The sequence below is a fragment of the Lampetra fluviatilis genome, chromosome 1 (assembly GCF_964198595.1).
Source record: "Lampetra fluviatilis chromosome 1, kcLamFluv1.1, whole genome shotgun sequence".
NCBI classification, from domain to species: Eukaryota; Metazoa; Chordata; class Hyperoartia; order Petromyzontiformes; family Petromyzontidae; genus Lampetra; species Lampetra fluviatilis.
Window position 1 is genome coordinate 29,375,134 of NC_136275.1, and position 21,092 is coordinate 29,396,225.

The window sequence follows — 21,092 nt, forward strand, 5'->3', positions numbered from 1 at the left end:
TATTCTACCCCTGTTAACAGGTATCTATTTCCCCTAGGTGTAGCGGGAAATGGGCCCAGAATATCGAATGCGACGAGCTCATTAACCCGGGAAACTGTGATAGACTGTAACGGTGGGTTAGATCCCCTCGCTGGTGGCTTCCTTTGCGCGCACTGAGTACATGAACCTAAAAGATCATCCACATCCCTTGCCATGCCTGGCCATGAAAAATCCAGCTGGAGCATGGCAAGGGTTTTGTGAGTGCCCAGGTGAAGGAGTCGTTCGTGCGCAGCCCACACCACTCTACCCCTCAATGCGGAAGGCACCACCTGCCGGTGTCGACGAGATTTCCCGTCCCAGTGCATCAAAAGACCCTGGACCAACCCCCACGAGTCGACATTTCCCCCCCCCCCCCCGCACAACTCCCCCGATACGACGGCGAAAAGCGAGGAGAGAGGTGTCCTCCATTTGGAGGCGTCCCCACTCCGCAACAGACAACCCCAGCAAGGAATCCCTCCCTTCTTCTTGGTTCTTTCGGTAAAGTCACGCAGAAGGGACCAAGAAGATGAATCCCTGCAGTCACGAAAGCTTTAAATCGAAATCCCTCCCTTGTTGCTCAATAGGGCCCCCAGTCGAAGGCGCGTCAGCGGCGGCCGCAAGGACCGGATCAGATATCACATTCGGAGGCCTGCAACGCCCCGAACCCAGGAGGCATGCGCACTCGGAGATGGTTGGTAACCGTGACAGAGCATCTGCATTCGTGTGGCGAACGCCTTTACGATACGTAGTGTCAAAATCGAAATCCTGGAGAATCTCCAACCATCGAGACAATTGTCCCGATGGCTGTTGAACTCGCAAGGCGTACTGCAGTGCCGCATGATCTGTGCGGACGGTGAAATGACGACCGTACAGATATGGACGATACTGTTGAATGAAGTTAACGATTGCCAATAGTTCCCAACGGGTAACACAGTATCTTTGTTCCGCCGGAGACAACACCCGACTGCCGTACGCTACCACACGTTCTACGCCGTCAACAACCTGTGAAAGCACGCCCCCAATGCCCGTGTTGCTTGCATCTGTATCGAGCAAAAAGGGTTTTGTGAAGTCAGGATAATTCAATGGCGGAGCCCCCACTAGAGCGTCCCGGAGGGAGCGAAAAGCAGCCTCCTCCTGTCCCCAGTGAAACCTGACCCCCTTCGATGTTAAGGCATGTAAGGGCTTTGCAATTGTCGCGAAATCAGCGACAAAGCGTCGGTAGTATGACGCAAATCCAACGAAACTCCTGACCTCCCCCACGGAGGTGGGAGTCGGCCAGGAGCTGACACATTGCGTTTTGGCGGGATCAGTAGCAATACCTGAGCATCCGACAATGTGGCCCAAATACCGCACTGATTCGCGTAGCAAATGACATTTCTGGGGTTTGAATTTCAATTTAGCAGCCCGCATTTTGAGGAAAACCGCACGCAACCTCTGGAGGTGTTCATCGAATGTTTTACTGAAGACGATGACATCGTCTAAATAAATCAAACATGAATCCCATTGCAACCCAGCCAAGACCAATTCCATTAATCGCTGAAAAGTTGCTGGCGCTGAGTGGAGCCCCATCGGTAAGCGGTTGAATTGGAAAAGGCCGTGCGGCGTACGGAAAGCAGTTTTAGGTTTAGATTTGTCATCCAGAAGAAGCTGCCAGAATCCTGAAAGCAAATCCAATGTGGAGAAGAATCGCGCCCCTGCCAAGGCATCAAGCGATTCATCCATCCGAGGAAGCGGGTATGCGTCGGCTACAGAAATTTTGTTCAGCCGACGAAAATCGTCACAAAAGCGCAATGAGCCGTCGTGTTTTTTAACTAAGACAATCGGCGCACCCCAAAGGCTGGTAGAAGGGGATATAATATCGGCGGCTAACATGTCATCAACGGCCGATTTGACATGGTCCTTTTCGGCGGGACTCAACCAAAAAGGATTTTGGCGTATTGGCGCGCTGTCACCCATGTCAATATGGTGTCGCAGCAGTTTAGTACAACCCAGATCGTATTTGTGTTGACTAAAAACGTCGGAAAACTCGCGCAGGAGGATTCGAAGCCTCTTACGCTGTGAGTCGGACAGGTCCGATGATCCCGCACAAAGCGCATCGAGCCACCCTTCATCACGGTCCGCATGTGGTTGCGACGGAGGAGCAGTGCTCACGTGACTAATGACGGGTTCCTCACAGGGTACCGGCGTCGCGTGCGCAAGCACGGTCCCTTGAGGAACCACAGTCGTACGCGATCCCACATTGAGGACCGCGATGAAAGGGTCCCCATCCCCTTTCACAATGGTCTGGACCGTTATTAAGTCAGGTCCGTTAACCCCGGCTCTAGATGGTCCCAACAGAACCCCCTGGTCCCCAATCCCCTTAGCAAATGGTCGACGCAGCCTAAGAGGCACGAGCATCTGAGCTCCCGGCGGTACGCGTACCGTCCTCGCAACCAGCGCCGGTACCGTCGCAAATGCCGTCCGACCCGTAGAGGGGGAGGGCAGGAACGTAACACGTCGGCCCGACGGGAGTTCAATGCAACCCTGGTCGACTAGGATACGAATCGGCATTTTGGCCAAGAAATCCGTCCCCAACAGGCACGGAACCGCCAGCGAGGAGGAGACCAATATCGGACCGGAAAATTTGATGTCCCCAATACAAATTTGCGCGCGGATTTGTCCAATAACGCCCAATGAGCCCCCGTTAGCAGCGTAGCATGGAACATCAACGGGGAGCAAGGGACGGCTTTGAACGGGGAGAATGTTATGAATCAATTCGGAAACAATAGTTGCCGATGCTCCCGTATCAACTAGGATCCGCACCTCAACCCCGTCAATATGCCCCACAACGACAGACGACCCCGACGACGCGGCAACAATGCGATGGGCCAACTCGGACCACTGGCCCGGTTGGAATGCACTCCCCACAGTGGCACGTCTCGGCACGACGACAGGCAATTTACGACCCCCGTCCGTTGCGGTGCGTGAGTGTGTGACAGGTGTGTGCGTAGGCCAAACATGTGGGGTGCCACGACTCGCCAGAGTTTGCTGGTGAAGCTTGGGTAGAGGCGCGACGTCCTGCAGAGGCGTCGCCCCGCGCTGTCGAGGAGCCCGGCATCCTGAAGCCACATGGCCCCGGAGGCCACAATTGTAGCAGCGCGTGAGTGCTCCAGATGACTTGGGCTGATCCTGGCGGCGCGGTCCGTCCCGAGCTGGTCGTACTCCGGATCTCCACTCCTTCGGGCGATCAACGGCGCAGATTTCTTCCGATGGGAGGGTGGTTGCAGCCACGGTATGGCTGGCCGCCGCCTTGCTGGCCTTGCGACGCTGGGACAGCAAGTTCGCGTGGATGTGTCGCGCGGCCCGCAGGGAACACATCTCCGTGTCGTCTTGCGCCAAGACGACAATGTCCAACTCGTCTGCCAACAGCAGGATTTTCTCCGTCACCATGGCGTCCACCCCTTCCTCATCCATCCGCGGGAAAGCCGTTTTCGCCAGGGCCAGGAGAGCTGTACGGTACGCCAGGGGCGACTCCTTGGCGCCCCGCTGGCGATCGTAGAACAGCTGCCTGCAGTCCGAAGGTGGTCCATAGACTGCAGCCAGGAGTTGAAGCGCCATCTGCAGCGTGGCGCGCTTCGCTCTCGGCGCCGAGGTGAGGGTAGCGAGGGCATCACTGTCGAGCATCACCGCCAGCACGCGGAGTGCTTCGTCATCCGTCCATTGTGCCATCTCTTGGTGAGCGAGAAAGCGTCTTTGGAAGCCACCCCAGTCACCGTCTTCGCCCACGAACTCCTTGAGAGGTGGTAAGCGCTGTTGTAACGCGGCGTCCGCAGTCGAGGATCGCTCTCTGTCGTTCCCGTCACTCCGTATGATTTTGGCGGGAAGGGCGTGTGGCATCGGCGGTCGCTCTGTTGGTGATGCGCTGGCCGCTCCTGACGACGTGGCAGCTTCTGTTTGCCGAACGTCGGTCACGTGACGTAGCCCGGCCCCGCCCTCAGCATTCACTGTACCCATGGCGGAAAATTCGAATTCGGGCCCCGTGGAAATGGCGGGAACCGGCGCTGCATGTCGGCTGTCATCGCTCCGTGCAGCTCCTCCAGCCCCCAGTCGAGTAATTTCTTCCAATGTGGTGGCTGCTGCGTAAAGTAGTTCCGCCAGTCGTGAATGAGCCAGCCGCAGTCCGTCAGCCGACGGCCCCCATCCGTCCTGACGTTGCGGTGTGGGTGGACTTGGCCCTGGCTGCTCGGAGTCGCCTTCAGCCATCTCGGGCTCAAAGTCGGCCGTGGTTTCCTCCGCCCCCGGTTCCCTGGTACGAGCCGTACGCCAGATGGAGTGTGGTTCAAGGAGGCTTGGACGACGTAGTCGGAGGCACACTTATTTATTCAACACAGTTGTATCTACAGGCCGAGATATACAACACTTGGAGGGGTATCGGCCCCTCCACCCGTCTAACTGGGAGATCGACAACCTATGTTACAGCTAGCCTATTCCTAGGTCCTCCACTATCGGGCTAGGGGAGGCTAGCTAACCCAGCCCTGGTTAAGCTGGGATTACGGCACCCTGAGTTCCCAGACCGGCTCTTACAAGAGCATCGGCTCTGGGCTCTTGGGGCCACGCTACTGGCTGGCCTTGGTCGGTCCTGAGAAGGACAGCAATCCAAGGGAGTCCCAGGGCTTATCTAGTAGGTCTTCTTGCTTCTCTGGTTAAAGCTGAACACTCAACCCCGAGCCCTCTGGCTCACCGCCTTATATAGCAATTCCCCCCTGAGGGGTGGGACCGTGGCGGATCCCAGCGCCGTATTAGCCCCCCAGGCTAAACGGCGCGGACGTTGATGTAAGCACCTGCTCGCGTATAGACATAGCCACGCCCCGTGTGTTTGTTTCCCATCCGTATCAACTCTATAACACCCCCTCCGTAACACCTCTACATCTGTATCAGTGTAAGTAGTCTATGAGTCTCTGTGTGAGTCTGTCTCAGTCAAAGTAGTCTATGGGTCTCTGTGTGAGTCTATGGGTCTCTCTGTGAGTCTATGGGTCTGTGTGGGTCTATGTGTCTGTATCAGTGTAAGTAGTCTATGAGTCTCTGTGTGAGTCTGTCTCAGTCTAAGTAATCTATGGGTCTCTGTGTGAGTCTGTGGGTCTCTGTGTGTCTCTCTCAGTGTAAGTAGTCTTTGGGTATGTGTGAGCATATGTATGTTGAATTTCTTTCGCACCGTACAAAGCCAACCGCGCCAATCAGAGGCGCGGGAGGGGGCGGGTAAGGACGAATCGTGAACATCGCAGGGTCGCGGAAGCAGGGGAGACCTTCATCCAGCAGCGGATTGATCATGGCCGATGAAGACGACCATAAAAAAGCCCACACAGTCGTGTGGCCGCCACCTTGTTCCACACAAGGGCTTCTTAGGGACAATCTGACGTCGTGTTGCAGGGTCCCGGCGAGTGATTTGGAAGCTTCATCCAACCAAGATAAAACAAATGTTTTTCTTTCCTTACCTCCCGCCTGCTGGGCAAAACGTATGGATATTGAGAATTCCATCTGCCTCGAGGAGGCTCCCAATGGGCCATTTAAAGCAGTCGGGTGCTCAGGATTGGAGACAACGGCCAATTGACGCCGTGACGGAGCGTAACGCGCGCACCCACCGTTGTGCATGCGGCGTATAAAGCCCCGGCAATTGTTTAAAAGCGTGCCTGATTAAACGCTAACACATTTCCCAGCTTTACATGACGATTTAAAATTAATTAACTGTGACGCAAAGGCAAAGATCTCCACCGTAGAGCCATAACAGACTTTTGGAGACGAGTGCTGTTCGCGATTATCAGCAACATATGAAAGCCGGCACTGTGGCACACGCCGGGGTGGGAGGCCAGCCACCACCACGCCCGGCCGCCTTTGTCTCCCTCGTGGCGATTTGTGTCACATCGCACCAGGTGCAGTACTCATGTGAGGCTGAGTCGACCTAGGGGAGGCCCAGAATGGCCCTCAAATGCATTATTGGACGGCCCCTGCTGACGGGACTCTGTAGAGTAGCATGGTGCGCTGCTTGGCGCCGATGGATGCGGTCCAAATCGCGCGGTCAACTTTTGAAGAGTAAAGATTCACAATCGTTTGTTGTTGTTGGTTGAGGCCAATAATGCTACGTAACGGATCTGACCAGATTGGTGTCGTGAAGAACCCTTCTCAAACTCAGCAAAGCCAAACAAACCGTAGCAACCACATTTAGCCCATTCGATACGCGACTTAATTGCTACATTGTGGCTGTTGTGTTCCATTGTTCTTGAACGTGGCGGTGACCTGATGAACAATGAGAATTGGCGAGCGAAATTGTTGCACACGCGACAATTAACAAAAAGACGTGGGGTAGTGGAGAGTTCTACGGCACGCAAAACTTGACCAGATAATTGTGGCCTAATCCAAGCAACAATTGTGAACCGCAATGTGCACTAGCTGTGAAATACGTCGTGTTTAGTTTGCCGAGAGTAAATCTTGAATCCAGCAGTGTTCACATTCTGTACCCTGCATCGCGCGTCTGCAACGCTCTTCCTTCCGATATTAGGAAGCCGCTGGTGCTGTGCACTTTTAAAACGTCTCGATGTAAAAGTGCATTTTCTTTAGAACTGCTTTTTGTGTTTCGTTTGTTGTCCCCCTCACCCCGCGCACCTCCGATTAGCGCGGTTGGCGACGTACGGTGGGAAAGAAGTTAAACGTACGTACATTTGATTGATTTACTTTTAATTTTAGTATATTTCACCCACCCCCCGCAAAAAGGAATACACATCACATTACAATCACATCTATTAACCCTCCCTAACCCTCGACATTTCACTCATTTTCCCAAGACCATACGAATAATAATGTGATTGTTGTCGTTGTTTTTATTCCACAGTTGTATATCCAAATTGTGCCACTAAATGAGAGACAGTACGCGCGTTGACTACCAAGGAGAGCCCGAGTCTCAAGGAGGATCCTGCCAAGTGGTTGTGGAAGAGAAGCGTGACGCTGCTGCTGTGGACGATCCCAATTGAGTGATGATAAGGTTACATTTTCTTTCCACCATTGGGATCTTTTTTGGCCATTACCTGTTACATTCTATCGAGATTGTTTCGTTGGTTTTTAGCTATCGGAGGAAACCTGAAAACCGGGGGGGGACAAACCTCATGCAGAACACAACGTACAAACACAATAATCGAATACGACTATTGTCTATGCTGTTTCCGTATCATTCATGCTTACCTGATGATGGTTGCTTGTGTTGCAACCGAAACGTCGTATTCTATTATTATTTTATTTTCTACGTGACCTTACCGAAAGAACCAAAGAGTAATTCCTGCAGTCACGAAAGCTTCGAATCTAGTTTGTACAAACACAACATACAAACGCTACAAGTGCAGGGACGCCGCGGTGGCTATGAGATGTTAACTCCCTCGTCTCGTATACAGGAGGTCGTGGGTTCGATCCCGACCCTGACGCCTGCTGCTGTATATGTGGGGTTCGCGTGTCTCTCTCTCCGTGGTCGCGTGGATTCTTCGCCGAGTCCTCCGATTTTTCCCTCCACATTTAGGAACAACATCACGCGTTTAGAGTATTTAGCTGCTATAAAGTTCCACGTGATAAGCCGCTTCGAGTGAAGCTATTATTTGTGGCAAGGTAGCTTATGAAGAAGTGCTACATAGCTCATTGGGGCCTTTTCTGGTAAAATAAAACAAAGCAAAATATAGTTCTAGTGATTGGGGCAAAGCGTACAAGGGCCTGCGGGGGAAGAGAGAGAGGCTTTTGAGTCTACTTTATATTATTTATGGTACCCGAGGTATCTGGTGCTACGGAGCAATTGTTGTTGTTGTTTTGCTGCCTTGCCCCCAAGCTTGCGTTTTGTCATTAACAAACCGTCAGGAATTTATGTACTTGTACAATTTGTACTTCTAAGACTGCATTTTTTTTTATTTGCAGGTGACTCTAATAAAGTTTTATTTTCACCTGAGTTTGGAATCGAACCCAGGCCCTTCTTTCGAGACACAAGTACTCTCACACCCTCCAACCCCCGACTACGACGCTGGCAACTCGGTGTTTGAACATCGACGACTCGAGACGTCGGCACACACCAAGGATGGGAATTCCCTGCAGAAATGACTGGGCAGCCCACAGGAACGGACCAGTTTGGCAGAGTGCCACCCCTGACCCCAGCACGTGCGCGCGTGTGGTTCAGTGGCGATCACGGCATCACCGCGTACCCACCGAGACACTTTGCATTGCTGCGGAGGACGGGGCTGCCTTGCCAGTTTCTGCATCGTGCAATACAAAAAAGGGGCGTAAATCCGCACGTTCGCTTGCGCAACACTCGCATGCACGTGCATCACAAAAAAACAAAGACTCCCCGTGTAGCCTATAACAGTGTTGGGGCAAATGCTGTTAGCGAGTAGCACCTATGAAGGTCGGCACGGCACACGAAGCGGGTGGGTGGCCAGCACCACGCCCGGTCGCCTTTGTCTCCCCAGTGGCGATGTTTACACACCGCAACCAGGTACTCATTTGAGGCTGGGTCGACCTAGGGAGGCAAAAGGACCGGTTCAGATCATCGTCACCAGTGTTGGCCGTGAGCGGGGATCGAACTCGGATGACCGGGTTCGGAGCGCAGTGCGCTAACCACTTCACCACCGCTGCTTATAAACGGTAGTGTGTGCATCGCGCACACAACAAAGACAAGACAAATATCTCCCCGTATAGCCTGAACAGACTGTAGGGGCACACACACGCACACACACTTGCGTGTTACACTTGAACCGCAGTTTTGTTTTTGTACCCTGCCTTGCGCTCGCCCGCAATACATCGCGATGCAAGATGACATCGGTAGGTCCCCTCCGCCACACCAAACCGCGCGTCGCTTGCCCCACGTCTTGTCATCACCGACGCAGTGCAGTGCAGATGGCTTCCCTCTGCTTTGGGTGGCCGTGCGGCGCAGGTGGTAACACTCTCGTGCCACAGCACAGGAGGAGGTTCTGGTTGAATTCCTGACTCTGTCGAGTTTGTATCACCCCCCCCCTTCCACCCTGTTCTTCGTGGGTTTCCTCTGGGATCTACGGTTGCACCTTCCCAGAGCTAAAAACAACACAACGTGTAACTCACCGGTATAGGACAATCACCCCAATGTTGCATTTTTTACTGCTATTGAGATTGCACGAAGCAACATCGAGTCCACGATTGCGAAAACATTTCAAGGCCCTCCTAAAAAAATTAAGTGCATCTGTAGACTTCCGTGAGTCGTGGCTCAACACGCATAGGACTGTAATGATGATAATAATAATAAAGACCCCAATCACCTGCAGGACTTCTGTAATATCTACAAATGTTCACTGTCTGCCACCTTTGGCTTTAGCCGTAGTGCCCAGGGTGTTGTAACATAATTTGTTGTTTCCGAACACATTTCAGAGTTCAGCCATCAGACCACGTCGAGGATTCTGTATTTAAGACCGAGACAGCAGGAAGACTTTCTTTACCGTTCTGGCTGTCGCCTGATGATGCTGGTTGTTGTTGTAATTACCGGCAAAATGTGTTACTCGAATTGTAAATGTTGTAGTGGGTTTACTCTCCAACACACAACCGGTTAGTGGCGTACTAGTAACTAATTGGCACGTTTTGTTTACGTGAAACACCTTACTCATTGGCTATGTCGGGTGGTGGCGGGTTTAACGACACATTTATATTTATGCAATCTATCCCAAAACAACCTCTATTATAGAGATGAGATGTAGCGAGCAGACGGGGGCGTATTGAGTGAACGACGTCGTGCGAGTAGGAATAAGCGGTCGTACGGCTGCCTCGGTGTAGCATCATCACACAAGGCACCGGGATGTTGCTGGATGCTTCGAGATGCTACCCACGCGACTCAGTCTTTGTTCGGCCTGCGCACGCATCTCACGTGTTGTCGCGGGCTGTGCTTTACCCTACTCGTCTCAAAGCTGCCATCGTATCTTGTTGCGCTCAGTGTTAATCATTTTATACGTTTGTTTACATTTCATAAATATGGTCAAACATTTATTCAACGAAAAATATTGTATCATTAATAGCTGCTAATCGAGTCACTTCACACACTTCCTCTCCACCCTCCTCCACGGCTACGTATTCCGTCGCTGAGCGACTCACATTTAAACGTGCATTTTTCACTAATTTTCATGTTTTCATTTCGTTAGTGAATTACATTATAACAAAATAAAACGCAGTAATTATGAAAGAAAAGTGTCAGTGGTGTTGGTTTTTTCGAAACTAAACCCCCTAAACCCATTAATTTCCATTAAATCAACCGTTGTTATTATAACGCGATTTTTTCATAACGCGGTGTTCTTCAGGACCACAACTAGCACCGCGTTATAGGAGAACAGACTGCACTTATTTATACTGCAGGAGGAATCTGATGAGCTATATAGCTCTTTTTCACAGATGTCCAGTAGGGGCACAGGGTAAGAACGTTACAACAAATAATACAAGAACACGATAGTAGTGCAAAGTACAAGAAAGGTAAACAAATCACCCAAACGCATACCAATACAACTAATCCCCATCCTACCAGGCAAAGCCCACTGAGGTATTAACTTGTTTTTCAGAAGCGACCTGGCCACAAATGATAGCTCAACAAAGTGGCTTATCACGTGGAAATTTTAGAGCAGCCAAATAAAATAAATGCCTGTTTCTAAATGTGGAGAGAAAAACTGGAGGACCCGAAGGAAAAAAAAATCCACCAGACCACAGAGAGAAAGACACACGAACTCCAAATATACAGCAGAAGGCGTCAGGGTCGGGATCGAAACCACCACGACCTCCTGTGTACCAGGCGAGGTAGTTAACATCTCCTAGCCACCGTGATGATGATGAGAGAGAGACATGCAAACTCCAAACATACAGCAGGCATCAGGGTCGGGATGGAACCCCCGCACCTCCTGCATGCCAGGCGAGGTAGTTACATCTCCTAGCCACCGTGGCACCCTGCACTGAGTGTAACCTTCGGCTCTGAGCCCTTCGTGGTTGTAGCAGAGAATTCCTGCACCCCGGGGCAGCCAGCAAAATCTTCCTCAAGTCCATTCACCCCGACGACCTCCCAAGTGGCAATTGAAAAGAAGTTGGACGACTGGAGGAGGGAGGGCCGACGGGCAGGCAGGGTGCCGCATGATGACACGAGGACAGACGTGAAGAGGCGCACAGAGCGACGGATTGAGACACGGGGGGAGAGGCTGCAGCGGCGTACACGCAGACGCAGGCAGATCACGTGAAGGACAAATAGAAAGCAACGCAGAAACATCGAGAGTTGGTCAGAGAGACGCAATGACAGAGATGGGAAAGGACGCAGAGTGCTCGCCACAAACGGACCACAATAACTCGCTGATATCGTCAAGGATCATAAACCATCATCACGCAAACTCCTGTCGTCCTCGTAGCAGCGGCTTTTGGCTGGTCATTGAACAAATCCGGTGGTCACTGCATCGCGCACTTTCAGATGCCCTTCTGCTGCCGTCTGGAACGCTCTTCCTTCTGATATTAGGAAGCCATTGGGAGCTATGCACTTTTAATTCATCATCTAGATTGACAAACTCATTACTTTAGAATCGATTTTTTGTGTTTAGTTTGTTATCCTGCCCCGTACGCCTCCGATTAGCATGCTTGGTTACGTACGGTGCGAAAGAAGTTCAGCAATTGGCCACACTTCACCACACTGCTCGGTGCAGGCGCGTGAAGTTGGGGAATGAATGTTGGAGCGACAAAGCATTTTCGCTGCATCGCTGACAGACATGAGATTAGCCACGCAGGAGCAGCCGTCTACAGCGCCCGAGGTTAATGCATTGGCGGTCGCCATTCGCGGTGCAGTCTTCCATGCTGCACAGCCCTAGGGATTTGGTGATAGGCAGGGACACGGAGATATGCAAATGCCGTGTACACACACGCGCACACACGTGGCCACGAATAATGCGGAGTTGCGATGAATAGGAGGGACAGAGAGCAGACTGAGAGATGCAGGGGCCGACCGCTGGAATCGACGACGTGACAAGTGAACAGACGGGGGACAAACAGACAGATCGAGACGCGCAGGCGAGGGTGATTCACGGTCAGCGTGACAACAAATCAGACATCGCTCTCGGAGCAATTCCGGTTGTGCTAGCCCCCCCCCCCGCGCGCTCGAGACGGAATCCGCAGCGAAAGACCTAGAGGCAGCGGTTTTAATCACTGTTGTGAAAACAGAGGCATGTTGGGAGCTCACACGGAAAAGTTTAGGGTTCGTGCGAAAGGGGACACATTTTTTGTCATCTCTTCAGATCCATCTCACCAATTTTGTAGGCGTGTACGTACGTTGAGCTTCTGTCGCACTGTACGTAGCCAACCGTGCTAATCGGGTGAAGGATCGATGAGCACGGTTGGCTATGTACGGTGCGAAAGAAGTTTAACATGCATACATACAAGGAGAAAAACTAAACACAAAAAGCAGTTCTAAAGAAATTACTTATCAATCTACATTATTTAAAAGGGTATAGCTCCAATGGCTTCCGAATATCGGAGGGAAGAGCGTTCCAGACGGCCGCAGAAGTGCATCTAAAAGCGCGCGATTATGCACTCCCAGAAGCTCGTCCGATTGATAGGTTCTGTAATACGTGGAGGGACAGATATGTGAGGCGGAATGTGTGTTTTGAAGTTTTTTCGCACGATACGTATCCAACCGTATTAATCGAAGGTGCAGGGGAAGGACAATCAACTAAACACAAAAAGCAGTTCTAAAGAAATTAGTTTCCAATCTAGATGATGATTTAAAAGTGCATAGCTCCAGTGGTTACTCATATCAGAAAGAGCATTCCAGACGGTCGCAAAAGCGCATCTGAAAGCGCGTGGATGTGGTGTTCCATGGCTAGCCAAAAGCTCCTGCGAGGATGAGTGGAATTCGCGTAGTGATGTTTTACGCTTCTTGACGATTGCATCACCATCGCATTGCTGGATTGGTTTAATTGCAGTGTTTTATTTGCTTTACCAAACAATTCCCATTGAAAGAATGTACGTGTCATACATTTGTCTGAAGAAGCTTCGTTGAGTTGCAGGACTTTTTTATATGGGTGGTCTTCCACGTTTGGCCAAATCCATTTTACATAGAGCCTGCATGTACTTTTTAAGGAAACCAGAGTTTACCTGGATTATAAAGACAAAAAATCCCCGTATAGCATCAATAGACTGTTGGGGCAAGTGATGTAAGTGAGCAGCACCTCTGAAGACCGGCACGGCAATGTTTACACACCGCACCAGGTACTCAATTGAGGCTGAGTCGACCTAGGGGAGGCCCAGGGCCGATTCAACATAATGGTTACCGGTGTTGGCCGTAAGCGGAAATCGAACTCGGCACGCCACGTTCGTAGCGCAGCGGAGCGCGAACCGCTACACCACCACTCCCCACAAAACACACACACTCTCGATGGTCTTCAGATGGGCTCTCCATCCCACTTCCTGTACTGGCCATCCTGCAGCCCAGTGGGCTTGAAAGTTCTGCGCGTCCGTCACGTGAGACCGAGCGGCAATCGCGTGAAGGCCAATTACGACATCACCAACTCTTCTCCCATCACTTGCAAACCAGGGCCCGGATGTAGGTTCTTGTAGGCCCTAGGCACTTCTGTTTCGTCGGCCTTCAGCGCTAACTCTACAGCTGATGCTGCTGCCCCATGTCACTACTACCGCTGCTATCGCTCCGCTTATCTCACGTCGTAACTTCGTCCATAGGACAACACCGCCGCCTTTGTCTTCCCTTGCACTGCTCTCTATTGAAAATGAGATTGAAGGTAAAACACCATTTGAAGATGTTATATATAATTCTGCAATGAAAAAAATCTCCAAAAGTTCATCTCCGATCTTAATTAATCACTCACCTTATGAGAAAAAAAACTATTGACATGACTCTGGATATTGTTGCTATATAAATATATGTATTCAAGAAGACATCTTGGTTACATTGTTTTATATAATATACCATAATAAAACATGGTCAACCTTTCATTTCGTCAGCCCTTTTAGTTTCCATAGGCCCCGAGGCACAGTGCCTACTGTGGCCTATTGGACAATACGGCCCTGCTTGCAAAGTTTTGATGAGGATCCTCCTGAGGTGAGCTCTGGGTGCTTGCCCAATGATCTCACCCGGGTGGGCAGTCGTTGCAGTGTCCTCACCTCCGTCCTGCACGCACGCTCCATCCCTCATCACACCAGCGGCTCTTCACTAATGTTTGCTAGTACTCTAAACGCGTGATGTTAATTCTAAATATGGAGGGGGCAAAAAAGCGGAGGACCCGCGATATTTTTTTTTACACGCGACCAACGGTGAGAGAGAGAGACATGCAAACTCAAAATATACAGCAGACGTCGTCAAGGTTGGGATCGAACCCACGACCTCCTGCATACCAGGCGAAAGTATTAACATCTCCTAGCCACCGCGTTATGCACGCGACTCACTAAATACGCCCGATCCGTGGCACCTTTCACGATAATGCCTGCAAAGGGGGTAGGGTGTGGGGGGATGCACTTTCGCCGATAAGAAAACATCATCAGAGAACCGCCGCCCATTTGAAACCATTGGGGGTTTGACAGCAGCACGACGACGACGACGATGATGATGGGGTGGGGTGTGTTCACTCTTCTGGTATTATCGGGGGTGGGGCAGTAAAAGCCACCAGTGGGGGGCCGCCAGTGGCCCGTGGTGGCCTTGCAATGAAGAATGCTGCGCTACAAACCTTCTCTTCCTGCACGAGCAGAGCTTGCCTACAATGCCTCATCGTCACGTTTCATTTCAAACTACTCAAGTTGCTCACTTGCACCATCGTGAAAATACAATTCCAAACATCCTTCCGCGTACAACCTATACTCAAACATCCGAAGGTAACTTGCCAGAACGTTGTATTCGTTGCTGATGCAGCAACGCATGACTCTTGCAAAATGATTATGGACAGTAGTCAATCACAATCTTTTCCTGCTCAAGCAGTAGTGCCTCTTGCCCATCTTTTCACTACTGTGTTACTGTTTTTATACCAGGTAAGGCCCACTGAGCTGGGCGCCACGGTGGGCTAGGAGATGTTAACTACCTCGCCTGATATACAGGTCAAGGGTTCGATCCTGACACTGACGCCTGCTATATAGTTGGAGTTTGCATGTCTCTCTCTCCCCGTGGTCACGTGGATTTTTCTCCGGGTGATCTGGGATTTTCCTCCACATTGAGAAACATACGTTAAAAGTATTTGGCTGCTATAAATTTACACATAAGCCACTTCGTCGAGCTATCATTAGTGGCCCAGTTGCTTCTGATAAAAAAGCCAAATATTCTAAACGCGTGATGTTGATTTTAATTGTGGAGAGAAAAACCGGAGGACCCGGAGAAAATCCACGCCACCGCGGGGAGAGAGAGACACGTGAACCCCAAATGTACAGCAGGCGTCGTCAGGGGGTTGGAATCGAGCCCACAACCTCCTGCATACCAGGCGAGGGACATAACATCTATCCACGACGTTATACACGTGACTAACTAAATACACCCTACCCGTGACACCTTTCACGCTAACGCCTGCAAGAGGAGCCGGTGTCCTTGCAAATGTCACACACCTTGTTTTCGGTAATCCCCACCACCAACCACAACAACAACGACGACCCAGCCAAGGCCCCAGCTCGCAAACTGCATCGTTGGCAAAAGAAAACATCTCCGAGTCTCTCGGGGTTTGAAATATGCAAAATTCACCCAATTAATTTGCACCCCCCTTGTTCGTCCACGGACATTTGAATAAATGTACACAAGTGGCGAGGTAGCTTATCTCCCTTGAAAATGGGACACGTTTGATTTATTTATAGACTCGCACAGAGACCCATAGAAACAAATAGACTCACAGAGACACAAAGTTTGTTGTTCTTCCCTCACACCTCCGATTATTACGGTTGGCGACGTACGGTGAAAAAGAAGTTCAACATACATGCATGTATCCACACCACTGCAGTCGTTTTACAAAGTATTCCGATTTAATTGACGGGGATATTGCGGCATGAGTACAGCCTAAAGTGATGGCTGTGTTACAATACAAGCAAGAACACTGGATGAGATAAAAGCAACTGGAAAAAATAATGTGGCCCCTTTGAGCGTGCCGGGGATTCTAAGAGGTTCGCGGCAGAGTGAGGGAGTTGAAAGTTCAGGAGAGAATGTGTCAGCAGAGCTCGCTGTGAGCGTAATTCAGTTCAAATTATAGGGAGGGCAGGTTGTTATGGAAACAGACAATTTGCAGTCTCACACCAAGAGGCCAGCAATGAAGGCAAAGAAGCCACAGCCTGCCAGGGGGGAAGCCTGTAAAACCATTTGGAGAGCAGATGTGCCTGTTGGTGCCCAATTGCGGGATCTGGCAGACGAAAGAGAAGGGGAGAGCGTAATGAAGAGGTGACCTGTCTCGACCCTCCTTGACACTCACCGTCAAAGATCAGCTCTCCGACGCATCAAAAAAGTTGAATTTAAACTCTTGTGCGGCGCAGCGGAAACCGTTTGGGCGTGCAGTCGTGGCTACGGCAGCGGCGGTGCTGGCGGACGGCGCCCCGATGCTCGCGGGCCAAGCGTCGGAGAGGACCTCCGCAGGAGTGGCGCTAGCCTCCGCCGTGGCCCCCGTGGAGGCCGGCGCGTTGCCTGCGGACGCGTTCTCTCCGGCCGAGTGGAGCCTGTTGCGGCACTCCTTGCTGACGCAAGCCTTGTAGAACACGCTCTTAGGCTTCGCCGGCACCGGCACCAGCTTCATGGTCTTCATGGCTGCAAAAATAAATACTTTTTAAAAAATGTATACATTACAAAAAGGGGAACAATTCCATTGTTTTCAGGAGACTATAAAAAAAAACTAAACGATATTTTTTCCATTTTAGAAGTCCAAATAATGCCTCGTGTTTAATTCCTGCAGTCAAGATAGTTTTTTTTACGAGCATAAAATGTAGTAGATCCCCTCTTAATGATGGTGGGGCCACTGGCGGGGCCGCCAGTGGCCCCACGGTGGCCTTGCAATGGAGAACACCGGTGTAGAGTATTGTATAGCACAGGGAGAAAAATCGCGTGCAGACGAACCTCGCTGCCTCCTCACCGGAGGCTGGGAACATCACCGCATGGTGATCGGGGAGCCACGAGGGCCGCTTGGGGGGATGAGACGGGGACAAGGCGGCGCCGCGCGTAGTTCTTGCGCGGCGGCAGTAGCCGCAGCAGCATCACCGTGAGCAGTACAGTTACAGCGTGCGCAGGAATCTCGCGGTCAACCGCAAACGGTCGAGACGTTACAGGGGGGATGCCACCGCTGTGGTATTCACTTCCACTCCGCTGACTCCCAAACCCCTCACCCCCCCCAATCTCTTTATTCAAATAGCGCCTTGAGACGCGACTTCATTTCAAGGGCTTTTCCTCTTTCTTAAACCATTCTAATTGAGGTAGGATTTCATTGGCGCGAGCCCTGAGCACACGCGCGTGAGTTGTGTACAGGGGAAAATGTCAAAACTGGGTGGTTTTTAACTTTTGCCGACAAAACTGGATCCCAAATGTCAAAACTGGGTGGTCTTGGAAAACGACAGGCAAAACAGGGTGGTGCTTTTTGATATGACAAAACTGGGTGATGTTCAATGTGGACAAATGTCAAAACTGGGTGAAGAAGGTGTACGATTTAATGTATCATTTTGTACACGTTTAGGTCCTTGCGTTATTCATCCATATGTCGCCACAGATTTAGAGCGTTCCAAATGATGTTTCTCGTGGCTCATTTCCATACCTTGCACCACAAACTTCCCGTTTGCATACTGGCACAGTGTGCCAGCTCGCTACTACAGTAACACTTACTTGCCATATGTATACTGGCACAGTGTGCCAGCTTGCAACTACAGTAACACTTTCAGCTCGCGAACATACACGAACTTGCCATTTGTATACTGGTACAGTGTGCCAGCTTGCATGCTACACCTACTACAGTAGAACAACGGTAGATAGTGTTTGCGTCGAGAAGTATGGTGCTGCACACTTAGAACAAAACATGTTTGTTACATATATATAACTACTTCGACGGGCAAGAGCGCTTGTTGTGGCCCTTGGCGCGACAGAAGGAGCACCGCGTGAGGCCCAATGGGCCACCTTCGCCACGGTTGCGAATCCGACGCTTCTTCGGGCGGCCAGCCTTCTTCTGGCGAGGAGGTGGCATCATGGTGTTGTCGCGTTGCAGCTCCTCGACAATGGGCAGCTCGATACCGGCAACCGAGGTCCATGTCGTGTTGATGGCAGAGACTTGGTAACACACCGCACATGCGTCGTAGAGCTCGGGCATCCGCCCAAACGCCATGAGGGCACGAATGTAGTGCCGACACGGCAAGCCCATCTGCTTCATGTACCCGCACGTGCACGACCGAGAGCTGAGATCGACTCGGCGCTTGGCAGAGGCGTAGGCGTCTGGATCCTTGACGTATGCACGCGTCGAGGTACTCTCGTAGACCTTGTACCTCGGGGCCAACGCCTGCTGAGCGTCGATGAGTCCTTGAGCGTACGGCGTAATGACACGCCCTTGAGCGGCCCACTTCTCGGCGTCGCTGCGGTGGGCAAAGGCCGTCGTCATCATGTCTTCCATGTGGTGCATGAGGAAGTGGAAGGGGTCCATCTCGCGAGCCGGCAGGGCCTCGCTGTTCGTGGACTCCACAAAGTTCGTCGTGCGCCAGCCGTACAATGGCGTCGTGTGCAGGTGCGGGTAGAGCGCCCACGTGTGGGGGTCGATCTTGTTGTAGTACGTGGCCGCCGCAGGCAGAGCTACGCCCAAGCAGCCCAAGGAGCTGCGGAACGCGGCCTCGGAGGCGCACCCTTGGGCATCGTAGATGATGCCTTGGAGGTCGGGCGTGAACGCGGAGCCGATGTTGTCCACGCCGTTGCAGATCAAATGCGGCGTGCAGTGGATGAGCATGAGGTCCTTCCAGTCGGAGGCTAGGATGCCCGTGCCACGATCGCAGAAGACCGGCGTGCCGTCGAGCTCGATGTCGTTGGTCGTGCAGCAGTTGAGAAACCAGTCGCAGGCCGCTGCCGTCTCGGACGGCACCAGCGCCAAGGCGAGAAGGACGTTGCGGTTGTTGCCATCGCGCCCAACGAGGACGAGCATGGTTCCATTGTAGGCGCGCGCCTTCATGTGCGACCCGTCGATGCCGACGACGCGTTGAAGACTTGGCTGCAACGAGCGTGCGATCGGGTTGCAGATGAACGCACCCCAGAAGATGCCCGCGTCTTCTCGCACACTGCAGGTCGTCGCGTTGAGCTTGCCGAACGTCTCCACCAGCGAGTTGATGAACTCGAAGCCTGCATGGGCCGCACTCTCGTTCGCCGCGATGCACGTGTCCTTGGCGCGGTACATCATCCGGGTCGGGACAATGACGCGAGCGACGTCGGCGACCTGGGCAATGACAGTCGGTGCGGAGGTACGGGGGTTGGCGCGAAAGGCCGAACGGGCTGTCGTGTTCGCCTCCACTTGGCGCTGCGTGATCTTGGTAGTGCCCGTGCAGCCGTGGTGATCCGTGCACAGCGCCGAGACGCGGAAGCCGCGTCGTTCCCCCGTGAGCTTCGTCAGCTTCACCTTGAAGGAACAAGGTGTTGAACTAGAGCAGACGATGGCAACGTGCCGTCCGCCGCTTCGCTTGAGGTCAAGGACCGCGCGCTTGCCTTGTTGCAAAGCAAAGTCTTGGATGCCGTGGATGGCCTCGCGGCGCGTGGTAAAAGTCTTCTTGGGGTGGAGGGTTGCCATTCGAATGTGAGCAAGGTGGCAGTGCGCCCGCCTGGTCGCAAGCCCGCCCCGAGCTCACTTCCGAGTCCGAGCCGTAGCTTGAAATGTTGGTCGTTGGGGTGCTGGCACACTGTGCCAGCGCACAAATATCAAGTGTGTGTAGTTATATGGTGCTGGCACACTGTGCCAGCATACTAATACCACGTGTTTAGATGAATGGGGTGCTGGCACAGTGTGCCAGTATACAAATACCAAGTGTTTGGATGAATGGGGTGCTGGCACACTGTGCTAGTATACAATTATCAAGTGTATTTGACAAATGTCAAAACTGGGTGCACCCTGAGTGTCCAAAACTCAAGTTTTTGGCCACCCAGGGTGCACCCAGTTTTGACATTTGGGATCCAGTTTTGTCGGCAAAAGTTAAAAACCACCCAGTTTTGACATTTTCCCTTTGTACAGTGTCTTGTGATCTCCGGGTGAAAGGCGCTTTATAAGCGTACGTTATTATCAGTCTAATTATTATTTCTACCATCCCAAGCATCTTTATTAACACATTAACGTATTAAGGAGCGTGTCATCACGCGCGCATTGATACGAATGAGCGCACGGGCGGCAATTTGCCGCCCACTCCTTAGGCGTGCAGTGAATGGGTGGTGCCGCTCTCGTGAATATTAACTACGAGTGGAGAGGAGACTGCAGTGCCTGGCAACGTGATTGGGCTACACAAGACGAGTGAACGGCAGTGGCCGCACACCGAGTTATCCAATGAATCGCTCATTCACTCGGATCTACCAATGCAATTTTAAACCCCCCCCCCCCCACAAGATATGACAGCCTGTCAAAATACATTCAATACAAAGACTGAAAATGTTATGTTCTTTGTTTATTTCATTACTCCTAAGGCAAAACATATTATTATTGATACAACAAATAGCGTGCCTACTTAATTTTAGATAGAAATTACTTTCATTTCCATTCACACGTTCAAGACAACTAATTAGCATAAGATACGTTGAAAATACTTAAACTGAACCCAAGAATCCCAAGAACCGTTGTATATTTCCACATGTACGGTAAAGCATTAACATAAATTATGCAGCACTTCATCATGCACGCAAGCGAGCGCGTGTGGCGGACACAGACCCCATCACAGCGGTGTCTACCTGAGGGAGTACAGGCGGACACAGACCCCGTCACAGCGGTGTCTACCTGAGGTACTACAGGCGGACACAGACCCCGTCACAGCGGTGTCTACCTGAAGTAGTACAGGCGGACACAGACCCCATCACAGCGTTGTCTACCTGAGGTAGTACAGGCGGACACAGACCCCGTCACAGCGGTGTCTACCTG

The 21,092-nt window shown here is 51.7% G+C and overlaps 1 protein-coding gene across 1 annotated transcript in view; it reads right to left on the reverse strand.

Moving 5' to 3' along the window:
- Positions 1 to 15,799: 15,799 nt before the first annotated feature.
- Positions 15,800 to 21,092, reverse strand: part of C1H8orf33 (chromosome 1 C8orf33 homolog) — a 28,402-nt gene continuing 23,109 nt past the window's right edge. Inside the window, exon 4 of the mRNA XM_078860333.1 lies at positions 15,800 to 16,771. Within this exon, the coding sequence (XP_078716459.1) occupies positions 16,452 to 16,771 (320 nt within the window). The 3' untranslated portion in view covers positions 15,800 to 16,451. The remainder of the gene's footprint in view (positions 16,772 to 21,092) is intronic.